Source organism: Dromiciops gliroides, chromosome 4 (genome assembly GCF_019393635.1).
Source record: "Dromiciops gliroides isolate mDroGli1 chromosome 4, mDroGli1.pri, whole genome shotgun sequence".
NCBI classification, from domain to species: Eukaryota; Metazoa; Chordata; class Mammalia; order Microbiotheria; family Microbiotheriidae; genus Dromiciops; species Dromiciops gliroides.
This window is the reverse complement of record NC_057864.1, coordinates 100,870,631-100,887,833: the sequence shown is the minus strand read 5'-3', so window position 1 is coordinate 100,887,833 and position 17,203 is coordinate 100,870,631. Positions and strand designations below refer to the sequence as shown.

At 40.9% G+C, this 17,203-nt stretch overlaps 1 protein-coding gene across 3 annotated transcripts in view; it reads left to right on the top strand.

Annotated features, from left to right (window-relative positions):
• Positions 1-14,470, top strand: part of KDM5B (lysine demethylase 5B) — a 70,439-nt gene extending 55,969 nt beyond the window's left edge. For 2 of the 3 annotated variants that reach the window (XM_044001925.1, XM_044001926.1), the window contains 7 exons: positions 5,057-5,236; positions 6,014-6,172; positions 7,693-8,178; positions 9,588-9,699; positions 10,154-10,308; positions 11,832-12,152; positions 12,704-14,470. In XM_044001925.1, coding sequence (XP_043857860.1) covers positions 5,057-5,236; positions 6,014-6,172; positions 7,693-8,178; positions 9,588-9,699; positions 10,154-10,308; positions 11,832-12,152; positions 12,704-12,841 — 1,551 coding nt within the window. In that variant the 3' untranslated portion in view covers positions 12,842-14,470. The remainder of the gene's footprint in view (positions 1-5,056; positions 5,237-6,013; positions 6,173-7,692; positions 8,179-9,587; positions 9,700-10,153; positions 10,309-11,831; positions 12,153-12,703) is intronic. The other variant, XM_044001927.1, reaches the window with a different exon arrangement.
• Positions 14,471-17,203: the final 2,733 nt, after the last annotated feature.

Sequence of the window (17,203 nt, the reverse complement as noted above, 5' to 3'; positions counted from 1 at the left end):
GGTCAAAATAGTTATAGTAGTACCATGAGCCTCTCTTAAACTTGGATAGCCTGAGTAAATCCAACCCATGATATCATTAATGTGAGAAAAAATGGGGGTTTGGAGACCTTTCCTTATCTCTAAATGTCCCTGCTGAGCCAGGATCAGGACCTGAAATAGGGAAGAAACACAACCTTTCCTTAATACAAAATCTACCATTAACTTCTCACCTAAATCCAAGTCAGTGAATACTAAGACATTTTATTTTCCCCAAGGACCTGCCCCCCTTAATGCTCCACTAATTGTAGAGATAAACAGGAGTTAATATTTGTTTGTGTAGGATCTATGCTTTTTTTTTTTTAGAGACTCTTGCATCTGTGTTAAAAGATAAGATAAAATGTAGTGCATAAATTATACTAGAGAGCCCAAGATAAATTTTAATGATCAGAAATTATTTGGGTATTTATATAAGCCGGATCAAGACCTCAGTGCAAAAATGTGTAGCCCCAAGCAAACTGTTAAATTTCTTTGCCTTCAGCTTCATCTCTTTGTATATGGGGACAAGTCAAGTTCCATCTGACAGACTTTGAGAGGGAATTAATAAAAATGTACTTCATAATAAGATGGAAAAAATGCAACCAAAGCATTCAACTTCTTAATCAGAAACGTTGCCTCATTCTTCATTCTCCTTCCTTTGTCCAAGCCCTTATAAAAGCTATTACCTAGAGCTGATATACATTTAGAGAACTTATTTCTCCCCCTTTTCCAGGCTTTCCTGAGCTGTTATTTTTGGACTTGTTGAAAAGGAGGGGAAACAAGACTAAACTTTTTTCATCCTAAAAGTCACTTTTGTTCATGTGATTTTCCTTAAATGGTTGTCATTGCATTAACGTGCATCTGTGTGAGGATTTACTGTGCATGTGTAAAAGATTAGGAAGACAGTGTGCTTGAATGTAGCGGCCTGTATCAGGAATCTTGGTATTCACCTCCAGCTTTGGACATTTTCTGGCTTTGAGGCTGTGCTTGACAAAGGTCTTCACCCCCCTCAAGCCTTAGTGTCTGCATTCATACAATAAATACACTTCTTGCAGCCTGTAAAGTCACAAGGTTGCTTGTGAGTCTCAGATGAAAACAATAGGTATAATCATTTTCAAAACTTTGAGTGCCATATAAATGTCAATTGTTATTATTAATCATTGCACAAAATCATTGAAGGAGAACAAAAGATGCTAGTAACTGAAACTTTGTAGAGATTGATTTTATTTGAATGGAGAAGTCAGCCATTAAACTTACTAGCTAGATTGAGGAATTACATTGTCTCTAAAGACAATGAAAACTTTACTGAAAGGAAATGAGGAATGCGAAGGAGAATGAAGACCATCTAAATTAATCTCAGAACAGCTGCTTTGCACAGAAACGTCAGGATTGCACAGGACTGTCTTGTCCTGAGCTGGCAGTCATTTTGGTTATCCCATGTTTGTTCTATAAAACCAACCTCCAACTGCTGATATGCCATCAAAGTAGAGGTCTGTGTGGAATATGGAAAACAAAGATGGTGCCTTTAAGAATGGCAGACTTGGGGCAGCTGGGTGGCGCAGTGGATAGAACACTGGCCCTGGATTCAGAAGAACCTGAGTTCAGATCCGGCCTCATACTGAACAATTACTAGCTGTGTGACCCTGGGCAAGTCACTTAACCCCAGTTGCCTCACCAAAAAAAAAAAAAGAAAGAAAGAAAAATGGCAGACTTATAATATATGAAAACGAGCTTGGGACTATTCACTGATAACATCATTAGTAAATGGAAAGGGATACATTTCTGCTTGGATTATTATTGCACAGATTAAAGATAATAAACTGGTTTGCCTAAACTAAGACTGTTACCTGTACAATGTATTTTAAAACTTGATAAGAAAAGAGGAAAGAATTTATTACTAGTAATTTTGAACTTATTGCTTGGGTTTTTCTCAGTCTTTTATTTGAGGACTTTTAAAAAGAGCCTAGAGTACTACAAGATAGAGTATTAATTAGTGTGACGGTCTCGGATGTCAAGTTCACCCTTGAGGATGCTTTTTTGTGTGACTTCACAAAAATGAAGTGGTTTTGTGTTCTAGGTATTTCATTGTGTGGATATAGTCATGGTACAGCTGAGCAGAGCTATGATTATGTTGGCAATGGACAATTTTCAAATTGTTTCATTTTTCGATCTGTTTTAACATTTCTTGGTTATCTACCTCATTTTGGCCTCGGAAAACAATGATATCTTTAGTTTAGCAGACTGATTAGGGTACTTTTAAAGATTTCTTTCTATGAATCATAACCACCTTCATATGGAATGACTTGTTTTTGTCTAGATGCATTTTACTAACTTCAGCGCCTCCCAAGGAAAAGTACCATAATGCAGTTATGCTCTTCTCTAGGACACGGACTTCTGACCCCAGAGTGGGAGTTAGCTCAGTTGGTTAGAGTGTGGTGCCAATAATACCAAGGTCATGGGTTCAGTTCCCGAACAGGCCACTTGTTTCTCTTTTTATGGCCACTTAGTGGGTAGAGTCCCAGGCTTCATCTTCTTAAATCCAAATCTGACCTCACATGAGCTGTGTGATCCTGGGCAAGTTGCTTCATCCTGTTTGCCTCAGTTTTCTCATCTGGAGAAAGAAATGGCAAAGCACTCCAGTTCTCTACCCTTGCTGAGGTAAAATAGAAAATGGTCCAAAAGTAGAAAATGTGAATGTTTGATACATTTGAACTTATGGGAAATAGGACATAGGTTTTTGTGACAGCTAAAAAATAAATTTTCACTAGAGATGGCTAAAAATATACTTTGATGCATAGTCTTTTGGGGTGGGGGCGGGGTGAGGCAGTTGGGATTAAGTCACTTGCCCAGGGTCACACAGCTAGTGTCAAGTGTCTGAGGCCAGATTTGAGCTCAGGTCCTCCTGACTCCAGGGCCAGTACTCTATCCCCTGTGCCATCTATCCGCCCCTCATACAGTCCTTTATAACAGAAGTTTAATTCTGATAATATGGTCTTTTCCTAACACTGTTGAAATAACCTATAAAATATTGGGGAGAGGAGAGGCAATGCTAGGTGGGATGATGGGTAAGGGCAGGGGTGCCCCAAAGTGAAAAAGAGAAAAGACAACCCGCCATTTCTAATAGTCCTTTCAGCATTGTGGTTGAACTATTAACTGATGAAAAGTATGTACGTGCCTTGGGATATGTCCCTGTTCCCCAGATGGAGCTCTGAACTTCCTGGGGTGGCTCTCTAGGATCCAGATGCAGTGGGGGGTGAGCCTGGCTACTGTGGGATGCTCATGATCCCAGAAGCTTGGGCAGGGGAGGGGGAGGCAAGTGAGAAGGAATGGGTAACATCACCATCTCATTCGCCTACAAACTTTTAAACTTTTTAAAAAATTCCCTCATTGTCCACTTGAAGTTACTTGATCATTTTCTGGAGTGGATTCACAAACACTTTTATGAATACTTTGCTCCTATTGCAGATAACAAACTTGCTTGCATTGCACCTCTGTTTCTTTTCCTCTACTTCATAGCCAAAGGCAAAAGTGAAAATGAGGTTACTAATGAACCTCGCAGTCAGGAAATGTTGAGGATTGGATGTATTTAACTGTTTCACACAATTATTGTAAGGAAAGCCCTCTAGAAATATTGCTACCACATAGCACACTTTTTCTGGGTTTCTTTATCCATTAGCCAGAACTCTGTGTGAAATGTCACCCAGAATGTTGTGCTGCTATAAAATGCATTTTTCATTACTGGGCACAGGATGACAACCAAGTATTAAAGGGGAGTACTCATTCTTTTTTGAGTGACACAAACAAGCCATTGGGTTCAGCCAGTTGAATCTTTAATTTAGATGTTCACAGAAAAGGATATAATGCCAGATGGGTTGATGAAGATTTCATGAAGCTTCTTTTTTAAAAAGTCTTTATCGATGTCTTCTGGTGTGTTTGGGTGGTTTTTTTTTTTTTTTATATTATCATAGTTATCCTCAGTATCCCTCCCCTTCCCTTTCCCAGAAAACCATCTTGTGCAACTAATATTTTTTTGTTTGTTTGTTTGTTTTTGTTTTGTTTTTTTGGTGAGGCATTTGGGGTTAAGTGACTTGCCCAGGGTCACACAGCTAGTAATTATTGTCTGAGGCCAGATTTGAACTCAGGTCCTTCTGAATCCAGGGCCAGTGCTCTATCCACTGTGCCACCTAGCTACCCCACAACTAATATTTTTTAAAGACAAAAAAGGAAAAAATAGCACTTAGTACTTTGAAAAATTCTGAAATCGTATAGTATGTCATGAGACTGATCTGTTTGCATATGTATGAATTCTTTTGCTAAGATTGCCTTTCTAGCTATTAAGATTTAATTGTAAAATGGTTTTTAGAAGGTATGCTAAGGATTCTGTGGAGCACAGGCAAAGTTCTCCTGCTGGATCAGCAATTTCTTCAAGGATGATCAAGACAAACATTTCTTGCTAGCGTACCCCAGGTGATAGTGGAAACTGTTCTTAAATCATTGTTTTCAGGGATGTTACCCAAACATTGAGCAGTAAGAATTGTTTTTATTTACAGTGGGTTATTAGATTTGACCAACTACTTTAATTTTCTGGAATTAAAAATCTTTTTTGCTATACCACTTAAAAGTTCTGGGGCAGCTAGGTGACTCAATTGTTAGAGTCTTAGACTTCATCTTCCTAAGTTCAAATCTAGCTTTGTGACCCTGGATAGTTCACCCTGTTTGCTGTAGTTTCCTCATCTGTAAAATGAGCTGGAAAAGGAAATGGCAAAACACTTCATTATCTCTGCCAAGAAAATCCCAAATGGGGTTAAGAAGAGTTGCAAATGCCTGAAATGACTGAACAACATTGCTGCTAAATAGGTTGGAATTGGACAAAATATAGGCCATTTCCTAACATCTCCTAGGGTGTGGAATTGGGTGGTTATCTCTCAAAGACATGTTCTTGCAATCTAGTCTCTTGTTTTTCTGTCTCCTACCAGTATGTTTCACTTTGTTAGAGGGTCATGTTTTTCCCTAATATCAGCTATTTTCTTGATTGTTCTAGGCTGGAGGACGAGTACCAGTGTTAGACACATTAATGGAGCTTGTTTCACGGGGTCGATCTATCCCTGTCCATCTGAATTCTTTGCCAAGACTGGAGTCCCTAGTGGCTGAGGTTCAGTCTTGGAAAGAATGTGCAGCCAATACCTTTCTGATGGAAAATTCTCCATACTCCCTCTTAGAGGTAAGATAATTTGAAACCAGGCAAACTCTTTCCTGGCTCAGTAAAATGTGTTGCCATTCATAATACAAAGTCAACATTACTGATTTGTGTTATATATGCTGAGTTGCATTTTTTCCTAGTAGAGATGTAGAATTTATGCTGAATAGTTTACAAAATGTATTTGCTGACCAGATCTAGGATACCAGTTTGACTAAGGAAATACTTTCTTCCCCATATAAATGGCCTTTAGTCATTAGATCTTCAGTTCGACCTTGTTCTTGTAATATTTGAACTATCTTGATGATCTGTCACTCCAATCAGGAAAAATTGTACCCTTTTTCCAAGTAACTGCTTTATTTTGAGTTAAGGATCAAAATACAATTATCTTAATGAATCTCATTAATTGCTCTGGCTCTTTTTCCAGTAAGGAAGTTAGGAATACACTTTTTAGATGTTACCTAGCCATCAAGTGTGTGGTCTTTTCCAGTCTCTCACTTAACAGTTTTTTTTCTTGTATCATGGGACCTCTTTGCCACTGGGTTGAAGCCTATTTTGGACCCTTTTTCAGAATAATGTTTTAAGTAATTGAAAGTTTAGTTAGAGGTTATTCAAAATACATAATTTTTTCTCCTATCCAAGTTCACTGACCTTTCCTGAAGCCTACCAGTCTACCCACAGATGTCTTAATAGATCATAGACCCCCCAATTTAAAACTCAAGGTCTAGACTTAGGTTTCTGCCCCTGTGCTTCATTTTGTGTCTCCTTGATGGCAGTTGCATTTTGCTTTGGACTCCTTAGGTTCTTTGTCCTCGATGTGATGTGGGTACAATGGGGCTGAAGAGAAAGCAGAGAAAATTAAAAGAACCTATTCCAAGTGGAAAGAAGAGAGGCACAAGACTGGAGAGTCTGAGTGACCTTGAAAGAGCTTTGACTGAAAGTAAAGAGACAGCTTCTGCGGTATGTCATTCCCTCTTCCTAACCCAGTTTCCCCATTTATGGTTTTTTTGGAAGTAGTATTAAAGTTTTTCTATCATGATCATTTCTGAATCTCTCCCCACTCAACATGAACTTTCCTGGTAACAACAAAACATTTGAACAAAACAAACTGACCAAACAACTGACAGTCCTCACCCATAGTTGCCCAGTTCTCCAGTAGGGATATTCTTTGGGAAGTGCTTTGGCAGACTGGTGTTGTGAGTATGGTTTCCAGATTATATTATTGTTATTATAAAAAATGGTTTGGATTTGGAACTGAATCTCTGTCTTGGGAGCTTCAGTTTTATGATTCTAATAAGTTTTAACTTCTCATTTTCAACCCATCACCTCTTTCATTATTATTTTTTTTTTTGAGGCAATTGGGGTTAAGTGACTTGCCCAGGGTCACACAGCTAGTAAGTGTTAAGTGTCTGAGGCCGGATTTGAACTCAGGTCCTCCTGACTCCAGGGCTGGTGCTCTATCCACTGTGCCACCTAGCTGCCCCACATCACCTCTTTCAAGACACAAAGGAACTGAATTACAATTCATTGGCTTGAGGATTGGATAGTTTGTCTCAAGCTCAGGGGTGGTTACCGTCATTAGAATCTTGCAGATTCACATTATGACTGGGTACTTGTATTAGAGGGATTGGAATCAAGCGAGGAGTGAAGATTCACTTACCTCAGGGACTATATCTTTATTTTTAAGTCAGATAGTCAAATACATAGGACATGAAGAGTTTTAAAAATTCAGTTAAAATTTCTTCCTCTTTGAGGGTACTATAGTTGTCACCTTCTGGCTGTTAATGATCAAATTAACTACTATTAAGCAGACACAAAAACCTGGTTTTCAAATCATAGCTTGTAACAGGCAATAAAAATTCAAAAAGGTGTCTAGCCAGTACAGTAGAGCTAGTGGGGTTTTGGGGTTGTTTTTGTTTTAAGTCAGTGGAATGGATTTACTCAGAATATTTGGGATTATTTCCCTGAGAGACCCTCAAAGAGGAGAGGATTGAAGAGTGATTGGAATTGGCAGTATCAACACTACTAATGTAGTTTATTACTAAACAAGAAAAAATAATTTCCTTCCTTTATTTCTTTTACTGCTTTTGAATTATAGGAGAGAAAAGACTGGTTTTATTTAACGTGGTATTTTAAGAGGCACTTAAAGCAAGTGATAAGACTTCCTAGAAAGCTCACTATCTAAACCAGATACACAGGACAAATGAAATTTGTAAAGCAAATTAGGAGTTGTGTGTGATACCAATTTAGTGTTTGTGCATTTATGGTGAAGGGTAAGAAGTGAATTTGAGGAATTGATGTTGTAGGAGGGATTTTTAGAAGGTGATGTGGCAAAGGAAACATATAATAGGGAGATTTGAGGAGAACAAATGTGAGAAGTAAAATAAGTCTTCCAGGAGCATCCAGCCTTGGGAGGTATGGGGTTGGGGATCAAGAGTCTCTGCCCTGACTTTAAAGCTTCAGTGGTAATTTCCTTGCAGATGGCAACACTTGGAGAAGCTCGGCTAAAGGAAATGGAGGCCTTGCAGTCCCTGAGAGCAGCTAATGAAGGGAAACTCCTTTCACCCAACCAAGACTCGGAAATCAAAATCTGTTTATGTCAGAAAGCCCCAGCTGCCCCAATGATTCAGTGTGAACTCTGCCGAGATGCCTTCCACACAAGCTGTGTGGCTGTGCCCAGTATCTTGCAAGGTCCCCGCGTCTGGCTCTGTCCCTATTGTCGGAGATCTGAGAAACCACCATTAGAGAAAATTCTGCCCCTTTTGGCCTCCCTTCAACGCATCCGTGTTCGCCTTCCTGAAGGAGATGCTCTTCGATATATGATTGAAAGAACCGTGAACTGGCAGCACAGAGCACAGCAGATGCTTTCTTCAGGGAGCCTAAAATTGGTACTAGACCGAGCGGGGTCAGGACTGTTGTACAGCCGATGGCAGGCCTCCCCAGGCCAGGTGCCAGAGACAAAGAAGGTAGGCTCACATTTTGGTCTGCACACATGTTGCTGGGGTGCTCCCCCGGCTAGTGGAACATCATCTTCAGGATCACTTGTGGGTTTTCATTGTGCTGCCTCCACCGCCTTCCCTTCTCAAAGAGATATATTATAGGGGAAATAATGTCTTTTGTCTGTTTCCTGAAGCGTATGCTCAGCCATGTGGCTGTGGATTCATCTGTTTCTGTGCAGCCGTTTTCTCGTAGACTGACCTTCATTATTCTCTGTTCATTAGAGCAATCTCAAGTTTTCCACCAAGGAATAGTAAATTTGCAAATGGCTCCCCACTAGTTTGTACAGAAATCCATTAGTCTGTATACTTTATCTATTTATACAATATTGCTCATTTTAAAGTAGTTTCTTCAACTTTATACTTCCCGTGCAAACTAATGTCATTAAGTAGAAGCTCCTGCTATCTACTCCATTCTTTCTTTTTCAGATAGGTTTTTATTTTTGTTTTGTTTTTGTGAGGCTATTGGGGTTAAGTGACTTGCCCATGGTCACACAGGTAGTAAGTGTTAAGTGTCTGATGCCAGATTTGAACTCAGGTCCTTCTGGCTCCAGGGCCAGTGCTCTATCCACTCTGCCACCTAGCTGCCCCCAGATAGGTTTTTATATAATGCTAGAATTTCTTCCTGTGTCTCTTTTTTCTCCTCCCTGTGAGCATATTGGTGCTGTCGTCTTAACCATTTATCTGAGAGTGAAGGTAATCTTGCATAACATTTGAACTGGCATTTTGCTAAAAGCACATGGCACTATAATACTCACTTGAGATAGGAAAGATTTTTTTCTTATTATATAGATGATAGATTTACAAAAAAACACCAAATTTACCCATTAGACTGTACTTCAGCTGAGTTTGTGCTCTTTCCCCAAGGATCCCCTTGACCACTGGATTTCTCATCAATTCCTTGAGAATATACTAAGAGTTTATAGTTTTTTACAAGTAAGGAAGATTGCAGCTGGAGTGGCTTCAAGTTATTTGTGGTCAGACCTTTATCCCATTTCCTTGCCTGTGACTACTTTAGGATAAATGCTCTCAAAGTTAAAAATTTTTTTGTCAATATATGCACCCTATCTTTCTCAGTAAATCTACTACCATGGTAAATTTGGCATTTTTAATTGACATCCTCAGTTTGTATTGTTAAGGTAGTAAGGCCAGAAAGATTAAAGGCTGAACTGCCTTAGTGATATTTGAGCCCATTTGCTTAAATTCAAAGAACCAGATGATCCTAGTGTTATATGTGCCAAAGGCAGTCAGTTTTGAGCAACTGAATCATTGTCTCCCTCTTGTCCATCTAACAACCTGATCCAGCACCATCCCAGGGCCTGTAGGAAATTATTTCTCTGCTAGGAAAGTCTTGTTACAAAATGTTTTCCTCCTATTAGGTTTCACAGACAATTGGTGCAATGTCCTTTTCTCTCCCCCTTGACTGGGACAACAGAACCTCCTACTTACACTCTCCCTTTTCAACTGGACGAAGTTGCATCCCCCTCCATGGTTTGTATACTCCCATTCATTTTGGGGTTTGGGATAGAGGAGTTATAAGCAATCCTGTCTTATGTTTATGTTTAGTCATAACTAAAGTTTATTGCTCTCTTAAAAAATGCAGAGGAGTTCTGAGAGAAAAAAAGCTTTATTCCTTTTTGGAATGATGTAGTGGTTAATTTGTGATTGACAACCACATGATCTTGATTTTCCAAAATGGATATGTTAATTTTCCAAATGTCTAGAGTTCGAATCCTGTTCCTTACCCACAAACTGGGTTTAGTATTATCTGATAGTTTGGCTTCTTTACTAGTTCAGGTTGTGCAGATCTGGGACTGCCAGCTTCCATGTATTATGGACTAGTGTGAGGCTACAGAAACTAGTCTTTTCTAAAAGAACAGTCAGTTTTTGAGGAAAAGTCAAGAATAAGCAAAATAAGAGATTTATTCGCTCTGATCTTTTATAGGCATCAGTCCGGATGTGGATGAGCTGCTGACAGAAGCCCAGTTGCTCCAGGTGTCTCTGCCTGAAATTCAAGAAATCTACCAGACTTTACTCACCAAGCCAAGCCCGCCTCAGCACCCTGACCGAGGTTCCCCTGTTGGACTCACCAGTGAGAAGGCAAGGATCAGGCAGGCTCTGTCTTTCACCCTTTCTCAATTTTACTTGAGTCCCAGGAGGACTTCCCTGAAAGAGGAGTTGGGCTTTTGAGGTGAAGGCCGCCAGGGGTCCAGCTCCTGCTTCCACCATTGACTCAGTCTGTGACTTGGGATACATCTTTGGACTCTCTTTATCCTTCCTCCCTCCCTCCCTCCCTTTTTATATGTATAGCTTAAAAAGGGCTTTGTGGCTGGATGTAGTTGTATAACTTTATCTACTAGTTCATCTACTACTTCATCTTCAATCTGTAATTGAGGTTAGACCAGGGGTTCTTTTGAAAATCTGATTCCCACCCAGGGACTCTTTCCAAGAGTGATGTTTCTAAGCAGTTGAAGAAAATGCTCCAGTGTAAAAATGAAGATTAATTTTCTCCAGTCCAAATTCACAGACCCCCTGAAATCTATCCATGGGCCCCAGGTTAAGAACTCCTGGGCTAAGACCCATTGTTCTAGAGGGCTGATTGCTTGTCTGTTATACCCTCTACATCTTTGTAGATAGATGTTCCTTTCAGTTGTTCTATAGAAAATATTTTTATCTTATTAATGAACTAATAGCAGTATTCTAGTAGTTAGTCTTGGCCCTTTAAGAAGCTTCTAAGAAAAAGAATACTGTTGGGATGGACACAATATCAGAGATCTATAGAGGGTAAAACTTGGAGCATGGTGGGTTTTTAAAGGGGAAAGTGGATTGGGGATCCAGGCACAAAATTAACAAGTATTTACTGACTGTATCTAGGGTAAGGGAGCCTGTATTAAGAGGTAGTATTGGGGGGGGGGGCAGCTAGGTGGCATTGTGGATAATGCACCGGTCCTGGATTCAGGAGGACCTGAGTTCCAATCCAGCCTCAGACACTTGACACTTACTAGCTGTGTGACCCTGGGCAAGTCACTTAACCCTCATTGCCCCACCAAAAAAAAAGATAGTATTTATCATGTTGGTTCAGTTACATAGAATATTTTCCCCATAAATCTGGATTTTAAAAATAAAACCTGTTATAATTGAGGTTAAATGCATAGTTGTATTTATCCTTTCAAAGGGATTTAATTTTAAGTGGAGCTACTTAGCCTCTTATGTCTCTTTTTCTCCAAGATAAGTTGAAGGTTGAGGGGCTGTTTTGATTTTACTTAAACTCAGTTCCACTGGGATGAAGATGTCAGAAGTTTGTGTTCTCAGGAAGGGATAAGTGTGCACATTTAAACAAATTAATTGTAAGAGCATTTTTTTACCACAAGCTCTTGATTATTCAGAGGCTATTTAATCAATTGTTGGTCTGACACCCTCCTTTGATTTTACTGGTTGATTAGTAGATAGAGATAGAGGTAAACTTAAACCACCCTGATTTATTAGGGAGGTGGTCACAAAATATTTGGGTATTACTGGTGGGTTTCTAGTATACATGTTCTCTAACCATACTAGTTAGCTTTGCTTTATTTATTTATTGGTTGGGAAATCATAAAACTGATCTTGACTTCCCATTTTTCCAGAATGACTGCTGCCGGGGGAAACGAGATGGAATTGGAATTCTCGAGAGAAAATTGAAGAGACGGCTAGAAAGAGAGGGCTTGTCTGTTGAGAGACGGGAACGGATTAAAAAAACGCGGACCCCTAAAAAGAAGAAAATCAAACTGAGCCACTCCAAGGACATGAACAATCTCAAGCAAGAGAAAGAACGGAGCTACGAACTGGCCCGTCCCACTGAAACTCAGTCCCTGCCCTCAGATACGTCATACTCAGAACAAGAGGACTCTGAGGATGAAGATGCCGTCTGCCCGGCCGTGAGCTGCCTACAGCCAGAAGGAGATGAGGTCAGTGAGGTTTGGGCCATAGAGGACGTGCTACCTACCCCCTAACTCAGACACCCTGTAAGCTAGACCTCGCTGGGTCTCTCTCTCTTCTGCTTATCTGCTTGGAGCTGATCGAAGTCGATGGCTCCTCCCTACCCCTACTGATTTCTCTGCTCTTACCATCGTAACTGGGTCTCCTCCCTTTTCTCGAAGAAACTCTTGCTCTTCCCTTTTTTCCTTTTCTTGCCTCCTCTTCCAGCTTTCACCATCCCGGTGCTCAGAAGGTGGGAGGGATGCTGTCGTATTGCTTTTAATGCTTACCCACCACAGGGAAGCGCTGTGTTAACCCCAAAGCAGTCACAACTTGAAGAATGGCTTTGACTTGGTGGTTCTGGCTAGTGGTCCAGCTACGGTACATCTGGCTTAACTGTTGTGCCAGAGATCCCAGTGGTGGGATATTGGCGGGTTAGTTAGAAACAGTCTAGATCTCCTGAACCTGGCCCGCTGGCCCGCCCAGTTTTGAAACTCATTTTCCCCTCTGAAAATCCCATCTCCCTGCTCTTTGTAACTAGGTGGACTGGGTCCAGTGTGATGGCAGCTGCAATCAGTGGTTTCATCAGGTCTGTGTTGGTGTTTCTCCAGAGATGGCAGAGAAGGAAGACTACATCTGTGTGCGCTGTACTGTGAAGGACGCACCGAACCGAAAGTAAAAAACAAACAAACAAAACAAAACAATTCAAAAACAAACCCCCCACTTACATAATTCAGGACTCCGAGAAGATTTCTGCAATTTCTCAGCAAAGCTGCAGGACTGGTATTAGAGCCAGCCTGTAAACGGTGCTATTTCTATTCTTCATGGGATCATTTTTCCAGAACTGTTTGAAAAAAAAAAAAAGAAAAAAGAAAAAACTAACAAAAAAATTTTTTTTGACACTTTTTGTATTTTTCCCTTAAGAGCTGTTTGTGGTTGCTGAGGTCTTGAAATGCTGACTGTTTTTTGCAGGGGTTTCCACCATTTGAGAAGGGAGTGAAGCTGGCACCTTTTCATGGACAGCATTAAAGTCATACCTCTGTCTGGGATTTACCGGCTTAAGAGTCCAGCTTGGCGTCAGTGCCCAGAGAGGCACCAGAAATTCCAGTGAATCCTCTTTTGAGGAATCTCTCCTGTTTACTCTGTTACCATTTGGGGGGAACTTTTGGTTTTTCACTTTGGGGTTTTGGTTTTTGTTTTGCTCTGCTCTCTGACTCCCGCCTCTCCCCTTCCTCTTCCTCCCCATAGATTAGGTTTATTTATCTGAGCAATAACTTCTATGTCTGGTTTCAGTGGCTGGAATTAAACACGTTCTGAACAGTGTGGTGGTGCTTTAGCGTTGGGTTAATGTACGGGACGCAGACGTTTAGGCTCTAGTGTCACTGATGGACTAGTGATGTAGAAGGGAGACAGCTCTGTAAGTAATGGCCACAGCTGTATTTTCGCTTTCTCTTTTTTTCCCCTTGGGGAGGGGGGTAGCTTGTATCAAATGTTGCAGTTTATATTGTGGAATAAATCCTTGGTTATGATATAATAGTAAATCTTGGTTATTCAGAGCCCTTAGAATGCAGCTTCTCTTCACCTTTTTCCTTCAGCTTGCCTTGCTTTCACCCAGTTAGGCTGCTGTAGATAAATCTCCAACCTGCAGGGGCTGGAGATGGATTGCTTTTGGTGTGCTGTGCCCTTCCTTCTGCTCTGCTGCACCCCTCACCCCTCCCACCTCTAAAGGGAAGAAGAGATCCTGTCCTTGAAAGCCATGCTGTTTCTATATAGGCTTTCTCAGAATGTTGGCAGTCATGCCTCATCTCCAGCTTGGCCCCATCTGATGAAATGCTTTCTTTGTATTTGCTAAAATTAAGAAGGACAGACAAGGGGTCAGGAAGGAATCCAAAGGGATTTCTTCACCACAGATGGGCCTGGAGATGTGCACAATAAAGGAGTTCAGTTTCCATGGGGCTCAGCACTTAGAAGGTGGGTGCAGCTGCCTTTCCATTTCTTTTTCCTCCCCACTCATTTCTTACTATGGGGTGGATGGGGTTGGAGGGTGGGGTATGGGCTCCTGTACCATTCATCATCATGTCTCTCCCTCTCCCCACAGCCCCATTAAAGAGCTTTCTTGCTCACTTCCCTTTCTAAGTCCATTTGGTAACAGTTTTCTCATTTTGCAGCTATAAACCTGAGGGAGGGTTAGAACTAGTGGGTTTTCAAAAACAGAAACAAAAACACCCTAGCAGTTTGTGATGTAGTGGAGATTAAATGTACTAGCCCCCTTATGCAATTTAAAGAATTAAATCTCTTTATGAACAACTCCTAGTTGTCTGCAGTTTTGATGCAGTTCCTGTGATGTTTCTCCTTGTTCGGGGTTCTGGGTTTAGAAGGAACCTGATCAACAGAACACCATCTAAAATAGTATGTGGTTTGGCCCCTCAGTTCCCAGGGTCTGAAAATGTCTGTCTTGGTCAGAATGGCAGGCACCCATGAATTTACCTAATACCAAGACTCCAAGGCCAAGAAGATTTGACAGCCAGAGTCCATAGGCTTTATTGTCTTTCAGAAGCTCTGAGCAACAAACACTCCCTCATTACAAACTCATAAAGATAGGTTTCATAGGAGACATCTGGGATCTATCTTAGTCTGCACCGAGTGCTAAGGTTAGTCTCACTTTTTACCATATTAGAAAATCATAGAGTCACAGTTTGGAGCTGAGTGGACCTTGGATGTTATCTGACCAAACCCCCTCATTTTACTAAGATCACACTCATAGTAAGCATCAGAGACAGAATTTGACAGAATTTGGTTTTGCCCTTTACACTGCACCATTATAAGATAGAATTCTGCTCATAGAAGGGATAGAAGGTAGAAGGGATCATAGAGTGGCCCTGAAGAAAGAATCCTGAAATCCGGACCCAGAGGACCAGCATTCAAATCCTTCCCTGGGCTCTAGTTTCCTCATCTCTAGAAGGATACCATTGAATTAAAGCACCTTCAAGGGTGTCTTCCAGCTCTGAATCCTTGAACCTAGTCCAATCTCTTTAACAGATGGAGAATCAGGAGCTTAAGGTGGTTGTCTTGTATACTGTCCTTCCTGATAAATGATGGTGGCATAGTCCAGGGTAATATCCAGGTCTCCTTGTAGGGGATATTGTGTGCCCCATAGCACTCATTGGAGCTTGGATTACAGTCATTAATATAGAGGGGAGTTCTTTGGAAACAAAACTGGTTTTAAGTCTTTGGGGACGGGGCAGCTAAGTGGAGCAGTGAATAGAGCACTGGCACTGGATTCAGAAGGACCTGAGTTCAAATCCGGCCTCAGACACTTGACACTTACTAGCTGTGTGGCCCTGGGCAAGTCACCTCACCAAAAAAAATAAATAAAATTTAAAAATGAATGGTTAAGTCTTTGGGGAAGCTGAACTGGTAAGTGATTTGTATTCACTGTTGATACTCAGGCTCCCAGCCAGAAACTACAAATACATGGCATTGGTCTGGGGGGGGGGTGCTCTTACCTTCTTAGCATCATCCTGCCCAACACCTCTGGTTTATTATTGACAAATCATATTCAGATATTTAGTGAGAACTTATCACTTACAAGGCAACAATGATGACAGACTACCCTCAGGAAGCGTACAATCATTCTTTTATACTCAACCCCAGAGCAGGCAAATCACCAGGTACTTAAGGTCTCTGCCCTACCACTAGTAGCACAATATAGAATAAAAGTATTGATGATTTAAACACTTGAGCAATATGATGCATGTGCCCTCTAAGTTAACACTGGTCCAGACAACAGTCATCATGTACCTTAGGGAATCCAACAGGGTCTCTGCCCCACAACGGCTATGGTGTAATGAGGATCTAACTAGCAGATTTGACCTGGAAGTGGTCACTGTGCTGCTCCCCAATATGGTTCTCAGGGAGCCATGTGGACGCTTGCACATAGGTCAGTTGTCTAAATAAAATGTTTAGATTGAGAGCCAGCCCTTTGAAAAAATGCTACTGTAACAATCTATAAAGCTTCAGTATGAGCTCTATGATCAGATCCCTCTGTATCATGTCTGCATCCTAATGCTCTTAGCATGTGATAGGAACCTTCAAAGCCAGCAGGGGAGTAGAGGGGATTTGGGATTAGTTTTGGATAAATGGGGCAAGAAATGTACTGTGTGCATATCTCAGCTGTCCTATTTCCTAGATAACTTGTACAGGTGACTGAAGTGGTTAAGACAAGGTCACTACCTCCAGTGACATGAGTGGAGGCAAAAGGACAGCATTCTTTTGGTGGGATCAGCAAGCACCAGGAAATGGAGAAGCTGTTAAAATTGTGTCACTTTTTATTATAAAAAAAAGCTCCCATTATAAAGAATAATCTACAAACAGCTGATCTGGACAGAGTTGGAGAAGAAAATTTCTGCACCCCACACAGCCCTAATATTTTTCATTCTCTGCTTTATTAGTGGAAAAATTCTGAAGAGCTAAAAGGATCATGGTTATTTGGTTCAGCTCTTGGCCTCCGAACAAAAATGGCAAAGATTTTTTTAATGATAAAGTTGGGGGGGCAACTAGGTGGCCCTGGATTCAGGAGGACCTGAGTTCAAATCCAACCTCAGACATGACACTAGCTGTGTGACCCTGGGCACGTCACTTAACCCTCATTACCCCACAAAAATAAATGAATAAAGTTGCTCTTAATAATGTTTATGATCTGTGGGGATGGAGCTTCATAGCATCCTATAATCTGAGCCAGTAATTGCTCTGATTGTCAGGGAGTTCGTTTTCATGTTAATCAAGCTTTTTTTTTTGGCCGGTTATGCCAATTTTCTTTGCTTGGACCTTTAAACACAAGAGTTATCTGGGAAGTAAGATGTGGTGATTCCACTTAGTGTTTTAGGTTCCAGAACATAGCATTAGAATTTTCTAGATGGATGCAAATCCATTTCTGCAGGCATCTCTCTAACATCTACCTAAGATTGGTCTGCTATAACTTCTTTGTAACCCTAGCACTTAGTGAAGTGATTAGCATATTGTAGAAAGTGCTCCTTGTTTG